The 18,517-nt window shown below is 54.1% G+C and overlaps 1 protein-coding gene across 3 annotated transcripts in view; it reads right to left on the reverse strand.

Moving 5' to 3' along the window:
- Positions 1 to 464: 464 nt before the first annotated feature.
- Positions 465 to 18,517, reverse strand: part of TSPEAR (thrombospondin type laminin G domain and EAR repeats) — a 170,857-nt gene continuing 152,804 nt past the window's right edge. For 2 of the 3 annotated variants that reach the window (XM_069566437.1, XM_069566452.1), the window contains exons 8-12: positions 17,074 to 17,260; positions 15,892 to 16,121; positions 4,359 to 4,546; positions 1,988 to 2,089; positions 465 to 1,084 (exon numbers count right to left, since the gene is read on the reverse strand). In XM_069566437.1, coding sequence (XP_069422538.1) covers positions 931 to 1,084; positions 1,988 to 2,089; positions 4,359 to 4,546; positions 15,892 to 16,121; positions 17,074 to 17,260 — 861 coding nt within the window. In that variant the 3' untranslated portion in view covers positions 465 to 930. Of the gene's footprint in view, positions 1,085 to 1,987; positions 2,090 to 4,358; positions 4,578 to 15,891; positions 16,122 to 17,073; positions 17,261 to 18,517 lie in introns of all 3 variants that reach the window. The other variant, XM_069566443.1, reaches the window with a different exon arrangement.

An 18,517-nucleotide genomic window follows, 5' to 3' on the forward strand; every position in this document is an offset into this window, starting at 1 on the left:
TCCCCAGGTTCCCAGGGTGTTGCCATGTCACACCTGGCATCCATCTCCAGGAGGCTGGAAGCCCTCACCCAGTGGAGGGTCAGTAGTTGGACACAGGAGGAGCTGGGCAAGTGCTGGCCCCAAGGAGGCATTCCAAGTTCATCTGGCACACCCACAAGGCCGTGTGGAGACCAGGGAGGCCTGCCTGGATGCAGAGGCATGAGGGTCCATCCGCCAGGAATCTCCCGCGGGTGTGGCCTCAGGGAGGAGACTGGACCCACGCCACGCAGGCTTGGGATTCCTGACCTGGCCCTACCTCACCGCTTTTGTGGGAAACCTGAAGCTGGAGGAAGAAGCTCCTGCAGAGGAGAGGCGTGCTGGTGACCAGGGACACGAGGGCATGTCAGGCCGAGGTGGCCAAGTGAGTGACCCCTGGCTACGCTCGCTGGGGGTCTAGTTCCCATCAAAACACATAGACACAGCAGTACTTTTTGTAAGAAGCATCATAAATATATTTCAGTATAGACAGAACACAATAAATAGCTGGTACAAATATGTGAGGCAGCACGAAGCCGGTCCCTGCGTCAGGGCTCCCCAGCCAGAGCTGAGTGTCTGGTCACGTGGTGGACGCTGTGGGAAGGTGACCAGGCCCTGCTGTTTTTGAGGTAAAACTTTGTGTGAACTTTTCCTTTAAAGCAAAATCCCTGCAGGACAGCAGATTGCAGAAGCAGCTCTGGTCTTCAGCTTGGATGCTCACAGAGCCACCCATCTGGCCACCACGGTTGTCCAGGTGACAATGTCGTGGCTGGACAAGGGCCAGAGAAAGTGAGTTGGTGGCTCTGGGAGCCGCAGCTTCTCCTAGGCTTGTCCCACTCCCCAGAGGTTTTGGGGGTTCCTGGTGGGGTTCTGGGGTGTGGCCACGCAGGTCTAGCTCCTGGAGCTCTGAGCCCATCACCCCGTCCTCAGCTTCAGCACCCGGGACAGCGGTTCCTTGGCGCTGGAGTAGACCAGGTAGGAGCCGGCCGCTGTGCGGAAGGCCTCCCAGTCCCTGCAGCCGAAGGTTGGGAGGCTGTGCACGGCCACGAAGCCTTCATACCCCTGCCACCTGCGGGGAGAGAGGCCGTCAGCTTCCAGGCTGGGACGCCAGCCCCAGTGAGAGGAGTGAATGTCTGGGCTGCTCCCTCTCCCCAGGGCTCCCATTCCACCCCTCCCTGACCCTCACCAGGGTCCCACCTGCCTCTCCCATCCCTCACAGCATGAGGGGCCATGCATCCCAGCCCCCAAACCTCCCCAGGTTCCAATCGTGAGGAGCTGGGCCAGGAGGGGCCTTAGCCTGTAGAGAGGAAAACAGGCCTGGAAAGGGGGGACCTGCCCTGTCCAAGACGATTCAAGATCATCCTGGAATTTCTAGATAACTGAGAAACTTAGATCAGCTAAAAACATTAGAAATACAGAAGCAAAGGCACTTTTATTTGCAGACATAGTTATACTTCTAGAACTCCCATGAGACATTTCTTTAGAAAACTATTAAAACTAACAAGATACTGTGGTTGCATGACCAGACACAACAATTAATTGTGATACACAGATGAAAATGGACATGTGCTTACAATACTCGGAAAACTCCTGGAAGGGAAGGTCGTGAGAGTGCCATGGTGCCTCTAAGACGAAGTGTAAAATTTTACTGAAGGACATGTGAAAAACAGAGAGATCTACCACAGCCTTGGATGGAAACATGTAATAGGATAACACACTAATAACTCTCACATTAGTGTAGCCTCTCACTGCATCTCCAGCCAGAACCCAAAGTTGTGAGTGTCAGCAGGGCTAGAGGTCACCTAGCTGACCCAGGGGCCTGATCCAGACTCAGCCCGTGCTCAGATACATCAAGTGCCAGGTGACCCACAGGGCTGCATGACCTGTGACTCGCTCTGAGCCTGTGGTCATTCATGGGGAAGGTGGGCCCACCCAGCTGAACCGAGGTGTCTAGCAGGGGCATGGCCTTTACCTGTAAATAATACTGTTTACCGAGAAGGTATTTCCATCGAAGGAGTTTGCAACCACCAGGAAATAATCTTCTCCCACCGAGAAGAACTCCCAGTCCAGAGCACTGTGGGAGCAAGTGAGCAGAATTAGGACATGGAGATGCTGCCTGGGCACTTGGGGGCTGGTTCTCCCCCTAATCTCAGGATTCAGGGGGCTAGGTCCCACCACCAAAATCCACAGAAGGAGGAGCAGTTTCCTCAGTCATACAACCGGTTGGTCTGTTCCAGGGAAATGCAAATTAGTTGTTCACTTTTTAAACTTAAAAAAATTAATTGTAATAAAATACACATAACACAAAACTTTCTATTTTATTCATTTTTAAATGGACATTAAGCTTAGTGGTATTGGGTACCTTCACACTGACATGCAACCATCACCACATCCATCTCCAGAATTTCTCCATCTTCCAAACTGAACCTCTGTCCCCAGGAAACACTCACTCCCCATCCCCTCCCCCAGCCTCTGGCCCCCACCATCTACTTCCTGTCCCTATGGATCTGACTTCTCCAGGGACCTCGGATAAGTGGATCACAAAGTATTTGTCTTTCCGTGCGGTCAGATGTCAGGATGTCCTTTTTTGAGGCTGAACAATATTCTACTGTAAGAATGGACGACATTCATCTGTCTGGGGACACCTGGGCAACAAGAGTGAACAGCGAAGCTCTGAACATGGTGCAAAAGTCCTTCACTTGGAAGAGGTTGAAATAGAGGAACAGCCCTAAACTCGTGGCCGGTCCCTAAAAGTCTGCAGCGCCCCCTGGAGGCGAAAACTTGAGGACACTGGCTGTGGGGTCACAGGCTTCTTCCCCAACTCCAGCTCAGGTGCCAGAGGGTCTGCTAACGTAGAGACGTCCCCCTAAATTTGGAAGTTGTGGTTCTTACTGCAAACAGATCATTGCATCCTGTTTTCAACAAACGCCCCTGAACTCGCTAAGGGTGAGTCTGTGCTCAGACACATCTTAGTTCTCAGGGATCTGACAGAGGGCTTCTGGGAAGGACATCCTAGAGCCCTGTCTATCCCAGGAGGCCAACCTGGGCATCAGCCGTGGTCCCCAGTCACTGCTCTAATTACTGCGGGCCTACTTTCCAGATGAGGAAACTGAGGCTGCAGCCTTGCTGGAGTCACTCAGATGCCCAAGGCCAGGCCAATGCATCTGCATCCAGAGGCCTCAAGGTTATAGCCTGTTCAGACAGCACAGTCACACTCTCTTCGTTGATACTCACCCTGGGTTCCTTCTCAGTGGGGCACTGAGCGTGCTGGCCTAGAGCTCCAACAGAACCCCGGGCGTGAGATGGCCACAGAGGTACCTGGGGACATGCAGGGGGGCAAGGCGAGTGGGGGCCCTGGGGCTCCTGACTCTTCCTTCTGTTATCTGGAATCCTGTCTCCGCCACTTCCAGCCATGGCCAGTTGTCATTCATCATTAAGAAAAAGTGGTGAGTGTGGCCATGCTCACTGGGGGGCTTCACGCAGTGTGGCCAGTGGCACAGCCGTGTGGTCCTACTCGCAGCATTCTGCCAACTGTAACTGGTTCTGGAACCAAGGCCCACAGCCTTGCTTTTGCAGCAAAATGTTGACTGCACCGTCTGCCCCCATGCTCGCATCAGAAGCTGCTGGGACTTAACCCAGTAGGAAATCAAGGTCTGGCATGACTTCCAAAGCATCAGGGCAGTAAATTTGCTGACAGTAATGTGAAGCATATTTTTAATCCTTCAGAACCACACACACGTTTGGGCAAATGGTGGAAATAGACAAATAACCATCAACCGATGAAAAGTAAACAAAGTATGATAAATAAACACAGTGGAATATTACTCACTCATTAAGAGTGAGGTGCTAAGGTACAATGTGGACGGACCTTGAAAAAAATGACAAGTGAAAGAAGCCAGACACATCTGAATGCAGTGTCCAGGTTGGGAAACCCAGAGGGACAGACAGCAGGCTGGTGAGACCCAGGCGCTGCAGAGGGCAGTACCAGCTGAGGGGTAGGGTTTCTTTTCAAGGTAAGGAAAATGTTCTAAAGTCACCGTGGAAATGGTTGTACGCATATGCAAATTTAATTTAAAAAATAAAAACACTGAATTCTAAAAAACAAGCACCCAAACCACAGCTTTTAAAAGCAGAGTCAAGGCTACGGGAGGAGCTGCGGTCCCTCAGCTGGCCGTGTGGAAGGTCTGCGGGGTGGACAGCGAGGCCGCTTCACACCTGTGGGCTGGGGGGTGGGCACCGCGGTCCCACAGATGCTCAGGTGCGCGCGCTGCGGTTTGGGCGGCTTCGGAGGTCGAAGGACCGGGGCCCTGGATCCCCGCCCCGGCTGCCCGCCGCCCGCGTACCTGCAGGTGCGGATCTCCTGGAAGCGGACGAACGTCTGCGCGGTGACGTTCAGCTCGTATATGACCGAGTTGATGACGTAGGAGTCGTTCTGCATGCGCATCTCCACGTCGTAGCGGTGACTGTTCGCCACGGCGAGGAAGACCCTCTCCCCAATGTGGAAAACCTCCCAGTCTGCGGCGCCAAACGTCTGGGACCGTGAGAGGGAAGCCGAGAGCACACTGTGGGCAGAGACCCTCAGGATGGCCACCCACGCGCCTCCAGCCCCTGCACTCCCGGCGTCAAGCAGGCGCCCCTCCTGCGGGCGCTGCCCTTTCCCAGCCTCCTCCAAGGCCAGTCATAGGACCATCTGCCTAGAGAGCTTCTTACCGCCTGTGCTGCCCCTTCCCCAGGCCCCAGTGTGCCCTGGAGGAGGTCCAACTGCTGTAACACCTCTTCCAGGGAGCCCTATCTGTTCCCTCCAGTTATGAACTCAGAAGCAACATCTTAGCTACCTCCAGAGTTGCTTACTACATACTCTCCCTGGCCTGAGGCTCTCCTCTGGCTCTCTGGACAGCCCCATCCTATGTAGGCTACTCCTCCAAAATCACTCATCAACCTGGAGGGTGAGGTGTGCATGGGCCCATGGGGCTGGACTTACACGAATGGCCGGCTGCCAAGCCTTGGCCGCAGACCTCGAACTGCATGAGCTGATTTACACATGGGCCCTCCAGGAGGTTTATGACCAACATCTCTGGGATGCTGGGCTAGGAGTTCATGGGGAAGGGGAGGACCAGACGAGTCCAGATCCATCCCTGTTCTGAGAAACAAAGCAGTGAGCACACTGGACGGCAGCTTCACTGGAGGGGATAACACAGCAGCTCCCCGAAACAGGGGACTGCGGCTGGGGGAGCAGTGTGCAAAAGCTCCTGAGGACTCCAAACCACAGCCTGACACGGCTGCTGGGGTCTGAGCTCCTGTGTCAGCACAAAGGGGTTCCCACAAGCAGATGAGGGCTGCAGAAGCTTAGATGGACACTTTGCATTGCAATTGTCTTTAAATGTTTTGCCTCTTGACTTTTGACTTGTGATACTGGTGGAGAGACTGACCCTCCTGTTGATAATAATCATAGGCTCTGGATACAATAGGAGAAGGAAATGGCAACCTACTCTAGTATTCTTGCTGGGAGAATGCCATGGACAGAGGAGTCTGGTGGGCCATAGTCCATGGGGTCACAAAGAGTCGGACACGACAGAAGTGACTAAGCGCTGGATACAATACTTTAAAATGTACACAACTGCTTGAAGGTTCTGGAGAAGGGCCAAGGGCAGGCAGAACGTGGAGGGAAGATGGTGACCCGTGAACACATGCTTGTCTGACTCTCCCTCTGAGGACATTCCCGGTCCTGTGCCATATGGGCTTGGCACTCAAGTGGAGGCAGCAGACTTGCTGGGCACAGACCTTGAACTGCATGAGCTGACGTACACATGGGCCCACGTGTAAATAAAAGGAGGTTTATGACCAGCATCTCTGGGATGCTGGGGTGGGAGTGCATGGGGAAGGGGAAGACCAGACGAGTCCAGATCCAAGCTTTGCATTTGGGGCTTGCAGAGTGTCTAGAAACCAAAGGAGACTAGCCTAGGAAGGAGGGACTCCCAGTAGGGGGAGGCCCCAGTATCTCCTTATTAACTTCTCTCAAGTCCATTTTAGCTCCTGAAGTGCACACACAAGGGACAGGACCCCAAGGACCCAGGGACAAACAACAGCTGAGCGGCTGGTGGAACTGACCAGAGAGTTAGACAGCAGGGGAACCTATGATCAGGAGAAGAAACAGCAAGTAGAAATAGGTTGACACAGCGCAAATACTGGAGTGAACAGATACAAACTTTATAGTAACCGTGATCAGAATCTATAGGCAAACATGTATGTAATCAACAATAAGGTGGGGAGATTTGGAGAGTTATGAAAACTCTAAAAGGAGTCAAACAGAAATCCTATACCTAAAAAGCAAAATGCCTGTATTCACAAATCTATTGCATGGGATCAAAAGCTACCTAGACAATCCAGAAGAAAGAATCTGTGAACTAGAAGATACACCAATAGAAATTATCTGATTTGAAGCACAAAAAGGGGGGGAATGTTTACAATGAAAGTAAACAGAGCCTCAGTGATAATATAATGCAGTCTAGCACATGAAGCTAGGACAAACCTAGACAGCTTATTAAAAAACAGAGACATTACTTGGCCGACAAAGGTCTATATAATCAAAGTTATGGTTTTTCCAGTAGTCATGTATGGGTGTGAGAGTGGGACCATAAAGAAGGCTGAGCACTGAAGAAATGATGTGTTGAGAGTCCCTTAGACTGCAAGGAGATCAAACCAGTCAATCCTAAAGGAAATCAACCCTGAATATTTATTGGGAGGACTGATGCTGAAGTTGAAGTTTCAGTACTTTGGCCACCTGATGAGAAGAACCAACTCATTGGAAAAGACCTTGATGCTGGGAAAGATTGAAGGCAGGAGGAGAAGGAGGTGACAGAGGATGACATGGTTGGATGGCATCACTGACTCAATGGACATGAGTTTGAGCAGCTCTGGGAGATGGTGATGAACAGGGAAGCCTGGCGGGCTGCCGTTTGTGGAGTCACAAAGAGTTGGACGTGACTTAGTGACTGAACAGCAACAACAATGTGCACGTAATTGGATCACAGAAGGAAAGGAAAGGAGAACAAGGCAGAAAAAAATTTAAGTAAATGTTGGCTAAAATTTCCCCAAATATGATTAAAACCACCAAACCACAGATCCAAGATCAGAGACTCCAAACAGAATAAATACAACCCCTCATAACCTCAACACATCATATTAAATATCTGAGGATAGACAGAGAAGATTCCAGAAGCAGCCAGAGGAAAAAGACATTTGCTATAGGGAAACAGTGGTGCCAATGGTATCCAATCTCTCATCAGAAACAGTTGAAGCTCGATGTCAATGGAAAAACATCTTTAAAGGAAATGAAAGAAAACCACGAACCCAGAATTCTACAACCAGTGAAAACATCCTTCACTGTAAAGTCACTTTCAGATAAAAGTGGTAGAATGAACTGCCAGCAGACCGGCTTTACAAGCAGTCCTGAAGGAAGCTACAAAGTTTGAAACTCCACAAGAAGCACAGTGCCTGCAAGAAGCACGCAGAGGGCGCTGGGAATGGTGAGCTGGGCGTCAAGACAACTCACTGTTTACAGCAAACAAGAGGACAAGCTATGGAGCTCATACCTTAAGCAGACATGTGAGTTTATACATGCTCCCAATAGCCCAATGGACAGGTAAGGATAAATGAGATCAGGTAGTTGTAAGGTTATCACATTATATGTAAAATATAATATTAATTCAAAAATAGATTGTATATCTGAAACTAATACAACATTGTTAGTCAACTATACTCCAACATAAATTTAAAAAATTTTTAAAATTTGAATTGAACATATTAACACAAGGGCTTCCCTAGTAGCTCAGACAGTAACACATCTGCCTGCAATACAGGAGACCTGAGTTCAATCCCTGGGTTGGGAAGACGCCCTGGAGATGGAAGTGGCAACCCACTTCAGCATTCTTGCCTGGAGAATTCCATGGACAGAGGAGCCTGGTGGGCTACAGTCCATGGGATCACAAAGAGTCAGACACGACTGAGCAACTGACACATACATGGCTAATTAAAAAATAAAAAATAGATTGCAGTGTAGATATGGGATGGGGCAGAGGAGTGTGAGATGAGTTGGGAGATTAGGATTTATATATATATATATACACCACCATGCATGAAAAAAGATACCTAGTGGGAAGCTGCTGTATAGCACATAGAACTCAGCTCGATGCTCCGTGATGACCTAGTTCAGTGGGATGGGGGTGGGAGGTCTAACAGGGAAGGGATATATGTATACCACAGCTGATTGACTTCCTTGTACAGCAGAAAATAACAACATTGTAAAGAAATTATACTCCAATAAAAAATAGATTGCTGTAAGTTGAACATGTATATTGTGATTGCTGAAGTACACAATTACACAACAAAATTAATACAAAAAAGAGGGGATCGAAGGCTATGTATGTGACAAAGAACTTGTTTTATACCTAATGTATAAGGAACTCCTACATATCAATAATGAAAGGCAAAAAAATTAAAGTATGGGCAAAGACTTGAATATGCATTTTGCAAAAGGGGCTCCGGCAAACCAGCAGGTGGGTAGAAATGTGCCATCGTTAGTTACCAGGGGACTGTGACTTAAAAACCACACGGTAGTGCTGTTTCACACCTTGTAAGTTGGACTAAAAATACAGACAAACCCGGGTGTTGGCTAGAGCGTGGGATGACTGGCACTCACTCTGTTTTGGGGAATGTATGAAATGGTAGACTGTTTTGGAAAACTGCTTGGCAATTTCTTCATAAGTTAAACATCCGCCTACCTCATGGCCTAGAATTCCACTCCTAGGTTTTTACTCAAGAAAAGTAAAAACAATTTGCCCACAGAAAGCCATGTATGAGATGCTTTCAGTAGAATTATTCATAATAGTGAAAATCTGGAAACAGCTCAGGTCGTACAAAGAATTGAGCCTAGAAGCCACACAGCGATCAATTTCTGGACCCGGCTGCTTCCTGGGGACACCGTGCCTACCCTGAGGTAGGTAGTCCTGGCTGGCCAGAGCTGATCACCGCGATGCGCAGCGACGCTGGAGGGACAATTGCATTCCCAGTCCATGTGGGAAGGGGCTCTGTTTTCCTTTACTCCGACCGGCGGGGGACGGGTCTTCAGACTACCCTTCCTCGGAGGTCCCTTTCCGGCTTGTACAATCCGCCCAGCAGCGGCCTCTGGTCCCCGCGGGTCCGGTACCCGCCAGGCCGCTCGCCTGGTGTTCTCTCCGCGTCCAGCAGAGGGCGTGGCTGCCCGATCTACCGCCCGGTGCGCGGAGCCCAGATACCACAGCCTCCCCAACCCCACCCCAACCCCGCCCCGCGGCCGAGGGGCGCGGGCGCAGAGAAACAGGCTTGGGCCCGTCCAAGGGTCGGAAACAAGGGAGCTCAAGCTAAAAGAGTGACTCACAGGACAAGGACAGGGACCAGGGCACCTGGCGTTCCCGACCCTGCCGGACCAGGAGCTGGGCTGAAGCCTTCCTGGGTTAGCACCCTCTCCTAACCGCGGCTCGGAGGTGGCACTATTTCTGTCCCCTGGGGCCACGCCGCAACTTTCGAGCTGGAGAGACACTCGGGCCCGTGGGGCCTCCAGCCTCATCAGAGGACCGACGCTAGAGACCCACAAGAGTGTGCAGAATGGCACACACTTGCCAGCCCAGCCAGGTCGCAGAAACCAAGGGAGTGGCCAGACTGTGAATCGCCGGTTCCGCCCCACCCTTTGCTGATGAGACCACAACAGTGGGAAACGCAGACGCACGTACATACCTGCACGCAACTGTGTATACATGTGCACACACCTGCATGGATGAGATTTTACACAGTCCTGCACGCATGTATCTGTATAATGTGCACATAACTGCAAGCACCCACATGCACACACCTGCACATGTACACACCCACACAGAGCAAGCGGCCAGGGCTGGTCTGAGAAGGGGGTCTCCCCCAGATCACCACAGCTTCCTTTCAGCCCCGAGCCACTCCTCCCTCAGCTCACTGGTCTTGAGCCCCAGCAAGAAGGGGTTGGCCTGCAGACCAGTGTCGGTAAAAGGGGATGTCTGGGCCTGGGAACTGGGAGAAGAGGGCCCGAGCCCAGGAGGAAGGGCGGGGGCGTGGCCAGTGGCGGGGGAGGGGAGGAGCATCCAGGTGGGCGTGGCTTAAGGGGCTCTCGCCTCTCCTCTGCTCTGTGCGCCCAGTGGGGTGGGGGGCGCCCGATACAGCAAGTACAGGGCGCCTCATTCAGTTTGAGTTTCAGATTAAAATGATGTTTCAGTCTATATGTATGGGCACGCTTTTACTAAAAACTGATTCGTTGTTTATCTGGTTTTCACACTGAAATGCTGCTGCTGCTGCGAAGTCGCTTCAGTCCTATCCGACTCTGTGCGACCCAATGGACAGCAGCCCATCCTCTGTCCCCTGGGAGTCTCCAGGCAAGAATACTGGAGTGGGTTGCCACTTCCTTCTCCAATGCATGAAAGTGAAAAGTGAAAGTGAAGTCACTCAGTCGTGTCCACCTCTTCGAGACCCCATGGACTGTAGCCCACCAGGCTCCTCCATCCATAGGATTTTCCAGGCAAGAGTACTGGAGTGGGGTGCCATTGCTTTCTCCTTCACATTGAAATAGGCGTCCTGTATTTTATTCGCCAGGGGCTAGCAGAGTCCAGCAGGTGGCCGCCTGACTGCCAGTCATTGGCTCACAGTGAGCTTCCCTGGAAGCCTGGTGCTGGCACCTGCACCCTCAGCCAGAGGCTGGGCTCCTCCTATTCGGAAGTAAACCGGGGAGAATCCCAGCCCAGGGCTGCACCAGCCTGGGCAGGGGTGAGCTGGCCTGAGGCCCCACTGTCAGGCCACTCCTGGATTCTGAGCACATTAGGGACATGTCAGAGAGAGAAGAAGAAATTCCCACATCAAACAGCCCTGCCAAGCCCTCCCTGGCACTGGAGCAAGGCAGCCTGGCACCTGCTGGGCTGGGCGGACCATTCCTGCCCTTCTTTGAGTGGAATTCCCCTGAGCCCTGCCCTGGAATCCCCTGGCACTGCGCCTGCCTGGGCCTGGAGCATCTCGAGGGAGGATGGAGCACCTGGAGCCCTTGACAGTGCCCTAGAGCGTGGGTGGGCTCCCCGTAATCAGCAGATTGCTTGTTGGGCAGGAGGCACTTGGGTTCTGGCTTTGATGGAGCAAAGAACCCAGGTCTCGGAGTGCCTGGGGAGGGAGGACCAGGAGCACTGCCAGGAGAAGACAGGCAGGTCCCAAAGGACCCTGGGGGATTCAGCCCTTGACACTGTGGGCAGTCAGCTATGGTGGGAGAGGGGCCTCCTCCTGGGAGACTGCAGGGGGCAGCACACTCCCTGGCCAACTTTGGGGTGCCCTCCAGCTCTCCCCCAGTACAGCGGCCCCTCCACACCTTGCTCTTCCCTGGGCTGCCTGGTCCACTGCCAGCTCCAGCCTCACGGAACAAACCAGAAGCATAGGAGGAAGTGCCCTGGCCCTGAGCACACGGGCCGGTCCCTTCCAGGGCCGACCACCGGGGGCACTCTCACAACACCCTCCTTACAGACTGCTGCCTCCATTTGTGGACATTTACATTCTTGGGGCTTCCCCGGTGGCTCAAACAGTAAAAAATCTGTCTAAATGCTGGAGACTGGGTTCAACCCCTGGATGGGGAAGATCCCCTGGAGGAGGGCATGGCAACTCGCTCCAGTATTCTTGCCTGGAAAAATCTCATGGACAGAGGAGCCTGGCAGGCTACAGTCCATGGGGTTGCACAGTTGGCCATGACTGAAGTGACTTAGCATGCATGCACATTCTTGGTGGAGACTGCCTTTCTGACAAACCCCAGCTTCATTCTCTGTCTCCTCAAACCTACTGATGACTCTGGGCAGCTCCTCTGCCTGTCCCTCCCCTGCCCTGATAAGTGGTTTCCCAGGGGGCTTCACTGGCCTCTTCTTGGAGACCCTGTCAGCCCTCAGCCCACATCCTGCCAGAAATACCCCATTGCCCTTTGTTCTCATTTCTGCCCGTGGCCCCTCCCAGCAACAACCCCCAGTCTTGGTGCACTGCCGCCCCCTCCCCTTCCTCACCCTCTCCACTCCAGGTCTACACGTGATGACTGTAACCACAGATCCCACAGCCAGACAGCTCAGGGAGCAGAAGTCCCAGCAGCTGGAGGTCAGAAGTCCCATCCTTCCGACACACCCAGCTTCTACCTCCTTTGGTCCAAGATGGTGAGGCCAAGTGGTTGGAGCCTGAAGTGGTCTGCCACCTGAAGGAAGATTCTAGGATTCCTGGTGAGAGAGGTGGGGAGGTCTGGAAGGGGTTGCCAGGGAATGCTTCAGGGTGGACAGCTAGTCTTCCATGCACCCCTAGGCTGCAAACCCAGCATGAGCACAGCCTTCCTCATGAGCTGAACTCACCCTACCAGTGAGGGACCCACCTGGTGCCCCTCTCAGTGCTGTCCATGTGCACAGCGCCACAAATGCCAGCAGCCTGCATCCCTTGCCTGGCCATCCCTTCAGAAAGGGCTCTCCTCGAGGTTGGCACCTCTCTACACACACTTCAAACTTCAACTCCTGCTTCAAACTCATGTGAGACCATGAGAGACGCTGCAAAGCTCCAAACCAAGTGCAAACATATGAAGGCATCTTCAGGACCTAAGAGGATTTAAACACCATACAAAAACAGCTGGCAGAACATGAAAATGGGATCTGGTGGGCTCTGAGGGATTCATTGGGTGCGAAGAGACTTGGCTCATTAGAGAAGGCAGGGTCTTCGGGTGTGTGTGGGCACAGGGATCAGCAGTGCCCCCTTGCAGCCCCCAGAGTCAGCTCCTGGGGCAGCTCTGCCCACCAGCTGGAGATGCACCCTCTCGCAGCCACTGTGGTTCTGCCCACCCCCAACCCTGCCCTGCACTTCTGGCTGACTTCCGGCCAGCGTCACAACACTGGGCTGGCTCTGGTTTAGGGCATGGAGCTCAGATGTCCCCCATCCTCAGCCCAGTCTCCCTTCTGAGGGTGCCCCTTGTCTGAGGCCTGTGGCGAGGCTGGACACAGACTGGAGCCAGATCCAGATGCTGCCTGAAAATACAGAGTTTCAGGGGCTCACAGCTCTGTAGCCAGGATACTGCGGAGCATTCAAGGAGATGGGCCAGAACCTGGAAGGGATCTGAGACATCCTGAATGAGAGACAGTGGCGGGAATGAACACCACTTTGAGAGATTCAGGCTGAGTGCTTCCCCATGGTGTCCAGAGAGCACAGAGGCTCAGCACACAGCCTTCTGGTCAACCACACAGGTCCCCAGCTGGGCTGTCACACCAGGCACGTGACATGAAGAGGGTTCCTGCAGCTGGTCGGGGAGTGCAGTTTGGACATTATCATCCTATCTGACCTCTCCTACGTTTGCACAAAAGGCCAGTTTAGAAGGTCATCATCATAGCACCTCATCAAGGGCCTCAACCAGACCCCCAGCTCCCTGGGGCACAAGCCACCATTGTCCCCTGCCATGCTCAACAGGAAATATCAACAGAAAACAAAGGGTCCTCCAGATGTGTGATAAACAACCTGGAACCTGAGAATCAGGCTAAAATATATACATAAACTCATATTGGAAGAAACCGAGCTGGTTCTAGAAACAAACCAGAATTTTTAAAAACTATAACGATCTTCAAAAATACTGAAGAAGATACTGCATTTACAGAGTAAGTATAGAACAGTATGAAGAGGAAGAGTTCTTGGATATTAGAAAGATATTAGCTTTATGAGAAGATGCTCATCAACATGATCGGAGAATAAAGGTAGGGAAAGAATCTAAGTTGAAAAGATAACTCAACCGAGGAGATCTGAAAGCCCTCTAACCAGTGTGCAGGGGTGGGGTGGGGCATGGAATGATCAAGAAAAACCAAGAAAATCTCCCAGGCCTGGAAAAGCACAGCTTCAAGTTGAAAGGGCACTGAGACAAAGCAGTCAGAAGGCGCAGGGAGCCACTGTGAGAAAACCTGTGGGTGCCGAGGGCAGAGAAGGCCACCGGAGGGGCGCCCGGGGGGCAGGGGGCCACTGCACCCCTGGGTCCTGGGAGGCAGAGGGCTGCCCTCCGTCTTCTCAAGGGAATGGTTTCTACCCTAAAATCCTGCACACCATTCATCAGGCAGGGCAAGGGACACGGCTACCACGAGCATCCACACTTCCTGCCACAGACGGTGGTTCTCACTGAGATGAAGCTGGCGAGGTCATGGCTCCCCCAGCCTGTGGTTGTGCCATCAGGCCATGTGGCCCATGTGGCTGCGGAGGGTGAGGGGTGGGCTGTGACCTCTCAGTCCAGATCTGATGTGGGCTCGCTCTGCTCTACACCCATTGGCTAACTTTGGTCACATGACCCAGCTCAGCTGCAGGGACGCTGGGGAGCATGGGGGAGTACCTGGAAGGGGGTGTCCCTGAGGTATCACCCGAAAACCTGAGGTCAACTGGGACACTGGAGATCAGAATTGGACATGGTGGCTCCAGTCAAAGATGGCAGTAAAGGAAAGTTCCAGAAAAGGGGCCACTGTCAGCTCTAGAGACAGTCGGCCAGGATGGCACAGGCTGAAGGGCCCAGGAGGAAGGGCTGCAGGAGAAGAGGGCTCTCCGTGGACACATGCTGAGCAGAGAGCTCACAGCGACACAGGGAGGAAACCCAGGAGGCACCGAGCACGCAGTGCTCATAGGAGCCTGGGGACAGGCAGGACCAGCAAGAAGCTGGGGAACGCTACCATGTGCTGAGATGGTGGCTTTCTTCCCCCACAAAGGAAAGGAGAGGGAGGGAGAGAGGGAGGGATATGGGAAGAAGCAACTAGGAACTTGTGGAAAAGTGTCCTGTGCAGCACCTGGGGTCCATGCGTGAAGTGAGCCACGTGGTGGGCTTGTGGCATGGAAAGAGAGTCTGACCCGCATGCAGGGCCTGTCCCCAGGGGCTGGCCCGGAGGTTGTCCCAGCCCACTACTGAGAAGGGAGTGGTCAAAAAGCACCCTTGGCTCTGCAAGAACGAGCTTATGACGTGGCCAGGACGATGCAAATGCCGACCTCGACTGTTGATTTCAGTCATCCGTGGGGGCTTGGGCTTCCCAGGTGGCTCAGTGGTAAAGAATCTGCCTGCTGGTGCAGGAGACTCAGGTTTGATCCCTGGGTCAGAAAGATCCCCTGGAGTAGGAAATGGCAACCTGCTCCTGTATTCTTGCCTGGAAAATCCTATGGACAGAGGAGCCTGGTAGGCTATAGTCCATGGGGTTGTAAAGAGTTGGACATGAGTTAGCAACTGAGCACATGGGGGCTTGGTCTGGGGTCTGACACTGAGAGGGACAAGCCAGGCAGCTTGGAGGGAAGAGGGCAAGGGAAGGCAGAGGAGGGTCTGGACCCCATATCATCATCCTAGACCACGGTGGGGCCTGAGGAGGGGCTGCCAACACTGCCCACTAGCCTGGGACTGGTCAGTACACGCATGGTTCACCAGGGTGTTCAGCACTGCCCCACCTGATAAAGCCTCTCGCTGCCTCAGTCTGATGCTTTGCCAGGCAGCCCACAACAGCTGGAACCAGCTAAGGGACACAAGACCTCAGAGAAGGTGAACAGTGCTGTCACCACAGCTGGCCAGGTCAGGGGCCAGCTGCCGGCTGCCTCAGGACAAGAGCCTGACACCCACATAAAGGCCGGTTAGACTGTGGGGCCCGCCGGGGCCAGGGGACTCATCTGAGCACATGTATCGGTGGGAACTCTGTGCCAGGCAAGCCCTTCTACCTCGTCTGCAGGCTCCCTCACCTGACCTCTGGGGAGGCGCCTGGTGTGGACAGGCCTGGGGGTGGGAAGGGTGTGTGTGTGGGGGTGCCATGGGGAGTGCAGGGTCCTCACCAGAAAGGACTGGAAGAGCTGGAAGGTGCCGCCAAGCCGCACGTACAGGTTGGACTGCAGCCGCGTGGATGTGCCGTTGAAGGCGTTGGCCACAGCCAGAAAGGCGTAGGGCCCCACCGTGAAGAACTCCCAGTCGTAGGCGCCCGAAGTGGCGATGGTCTGGTTGGCCTCGAAGAGCCGGGTCCCTGGGTTCCACTTGTAGATGACGCTGTCAATGTTATGGTTGTCGCCTGGAGGCCGAGCGACATTGAGGGAGGGAGACAGGCTTCTGCAGCCTCACGCCAGTGCCCTGGGACCAGGGCCCCCCCGGACCCTGTCTCAGGCCCTGCAGCCAGTCCAGTCCAGCTGGACCCTGATCTCCTGCACCCTTCCCGGTTTCCCAGCCACGTTACCCTTCACGTGACCTTCCTGCCTCTGTGCCCCATGAGAACCCTCAGTGGCCCAGCCTTTGGGGGACTCCAGACCCCTGTGATTATCTACTGTGTTGGAGGTGGGACTCCTCACCCCCTCCGCAGCCTCACCCTTCACTCTGCCTGCCTTCCCCTTCATGCTCCCTTCCCCCCAGAGATCAGACCTGTGCAGGCTGGAAGCCCTCTCCCCACACTGTGCTCCTTAGGGCCTCCCACTCCCCGATACACACCCTGCTGTGCCAGCCTCTCCTGAAACACTTACTGTCCTTGGAGGTACCTGGTAGCAGGTTCTTGGGGTCCCTCTGCCCACGAGTGGTGGTGGGGTCTCCTCCCTAGCCCCCCACAGAGCTCCCTGGCAGGTGGTAGACTCAGGTAAACTCTGAGCCTTGGAACCTGCAGAGGCTGGAGACACTTGGCAGGGCCAGCTGCCCCCAGGGTCCTGTCCCCCTCGAGGTATAGCACCCAAAAGGGCTTCTGCGGTCACTCGGGGCAGTCACCTGGCCCAGAAGCCAGGTTTCCCAGCCCCTCCTTGGCCTATCCCCACATACCCATTGCATCTCACAGAGTTTGTGCCCAGAATGGATGCGGGCAGGGACCCCTCCCACCTGAACAGGTGAGAGGGTGCTCAGGTGTGTCCACCTTCCGACGCCACTGTCATACAGCAGAGCCTGAGGATGCGGGCCAGGTGAGGTTTATTATACATTTCTAATGAAATACACTGAATGCTGCAGGCGACCACGCCCCAATCCAGAGTTAAGGTCACAGCCCCTACCTTCCCTGTGGTTGGCCACGGCCAGGAAGTGCTCGCCGGCCACCTCAAAGGCCTCCCAGTCCCGGGCACTGTGGGTGGGGACCCTCTGGTATGGCGTGAACCTCAGCCTTCTCTGGCTCCACTTGTAAATGACCGAGAACTCCTGACCCTTCTCATTCGGCTCAAAATTAGCCACAGCCAGGAAGACCTGGGGAGAGGACCAGAACAGGGCTCTCACCATCCGAGTGAGGGGCCGGGCTCTGGGCTTCTTAATGTCAGCCCTGGGACACAGGCTGAACCCCGGGACAGAGGCCGAGCCCCAGGACACAGGCTGAACCCTGGGGTAGAGGCCAAGCCCCGGGACAGAGGATGAGCCCCAGGACAGAAGATGAGCCCCAAGACAGAGGCCGAGCCCCGGGACAGAAGATGAGCCCCAGGACAGAAGATGAGCCCCGGGACAGGAGATGAGCCCCGGGACAGAGGCCGAGCCCCGGGACAGAGGCCGAGCCCCGGGACAGAGGCTGAGCCCTGGGACAGAAGATGAGCCCCGGGACAGAAGATGAGCCCTGGAACAGAGGCCGAGCCCCGGGACAGAAGATGAGCCCCGGGACAGGAGATGAGCCCCGGGACAGAGGCCGAGCCCCGGGACAGAGGCTGAGCCCCGGGATAGAAGATGAGCCCTGGGACAGAGGCCGAGTCCCGGGACAGAAGATGAGCCCCGGGACAGAGGATGAGCCCAGGACTGGCAGCCTGGGCAGGCCCCAGGACATGGCACTGACTCCAGAGCTTAATTACTCTAAGACCCATAGCCAGGCCTGTGTCTACCAGCCTATTAGCTGTGTTTCTATCTCCCAAACCCAGGGAAAGCCTTATGCACAGCAATGTTCATCACTCACACAAGGAGGAGAGATCTTATCACCTTGCTGTCCGTCAAGAAGCACGTGTGTGTCACACACTTGAGGACCATGTGGCAACGCCCTATGTGTGACACAACCCAGAGGCCCAGGTGGCGGGTCATGTGATGTGACAGAAGCCAGAAGCCTAGGGTGAGGGGCTCACTTGCTGTGGCTGAAGCAGCCCCAGGGACCCTCTGTCTACTTAGGGGACCTGACAGATTTTTCTTATTTTTCCGAATTTCCCAATTTTTTGATATATAGTTATTTTTTATTAGGAAAAAGTAAAAATCTTTAAAATGTCATCAACATAAGACCAGAGAGCTAGTCACTCCTTCACCAGGCTGCCCTGGAGTTCAGGACCCTGATAGCCAGCAGGGACCGGAAACAGATTTGTCCTCACTGCGTGGGCCTTGGGGGTGGGGTGTGCAGGGCTGGAACTAGGCACACTGGTGACTGGCTTGAGAGCAGGCATGGGAGGGGGCCCGGGGATCCTGCCGTTTGGAGTGGAGGGCCAGAAGGAGCTGGGAAGGAAATGCTTATCTCAAGGGGGCAGCCCTCTCAGTCCCACC

Source organism: Ovis canadensis, chromosome 1 (assembly GCF_042477335.2).
Source record: "Ovis canadensis isolate MfBH-ARS-UI-01 breed Bighorn chromosome 1, ARS-UI_OviCan_v2, whole genome shotgun sequence".
Classification (NCBI taxonomy): domain Eukaryota; kingdom Metazoa; phylum Chordata; class Mammalia; order Artiodactyla; family Bovidae; genus Ovis; species Ovis canadensis.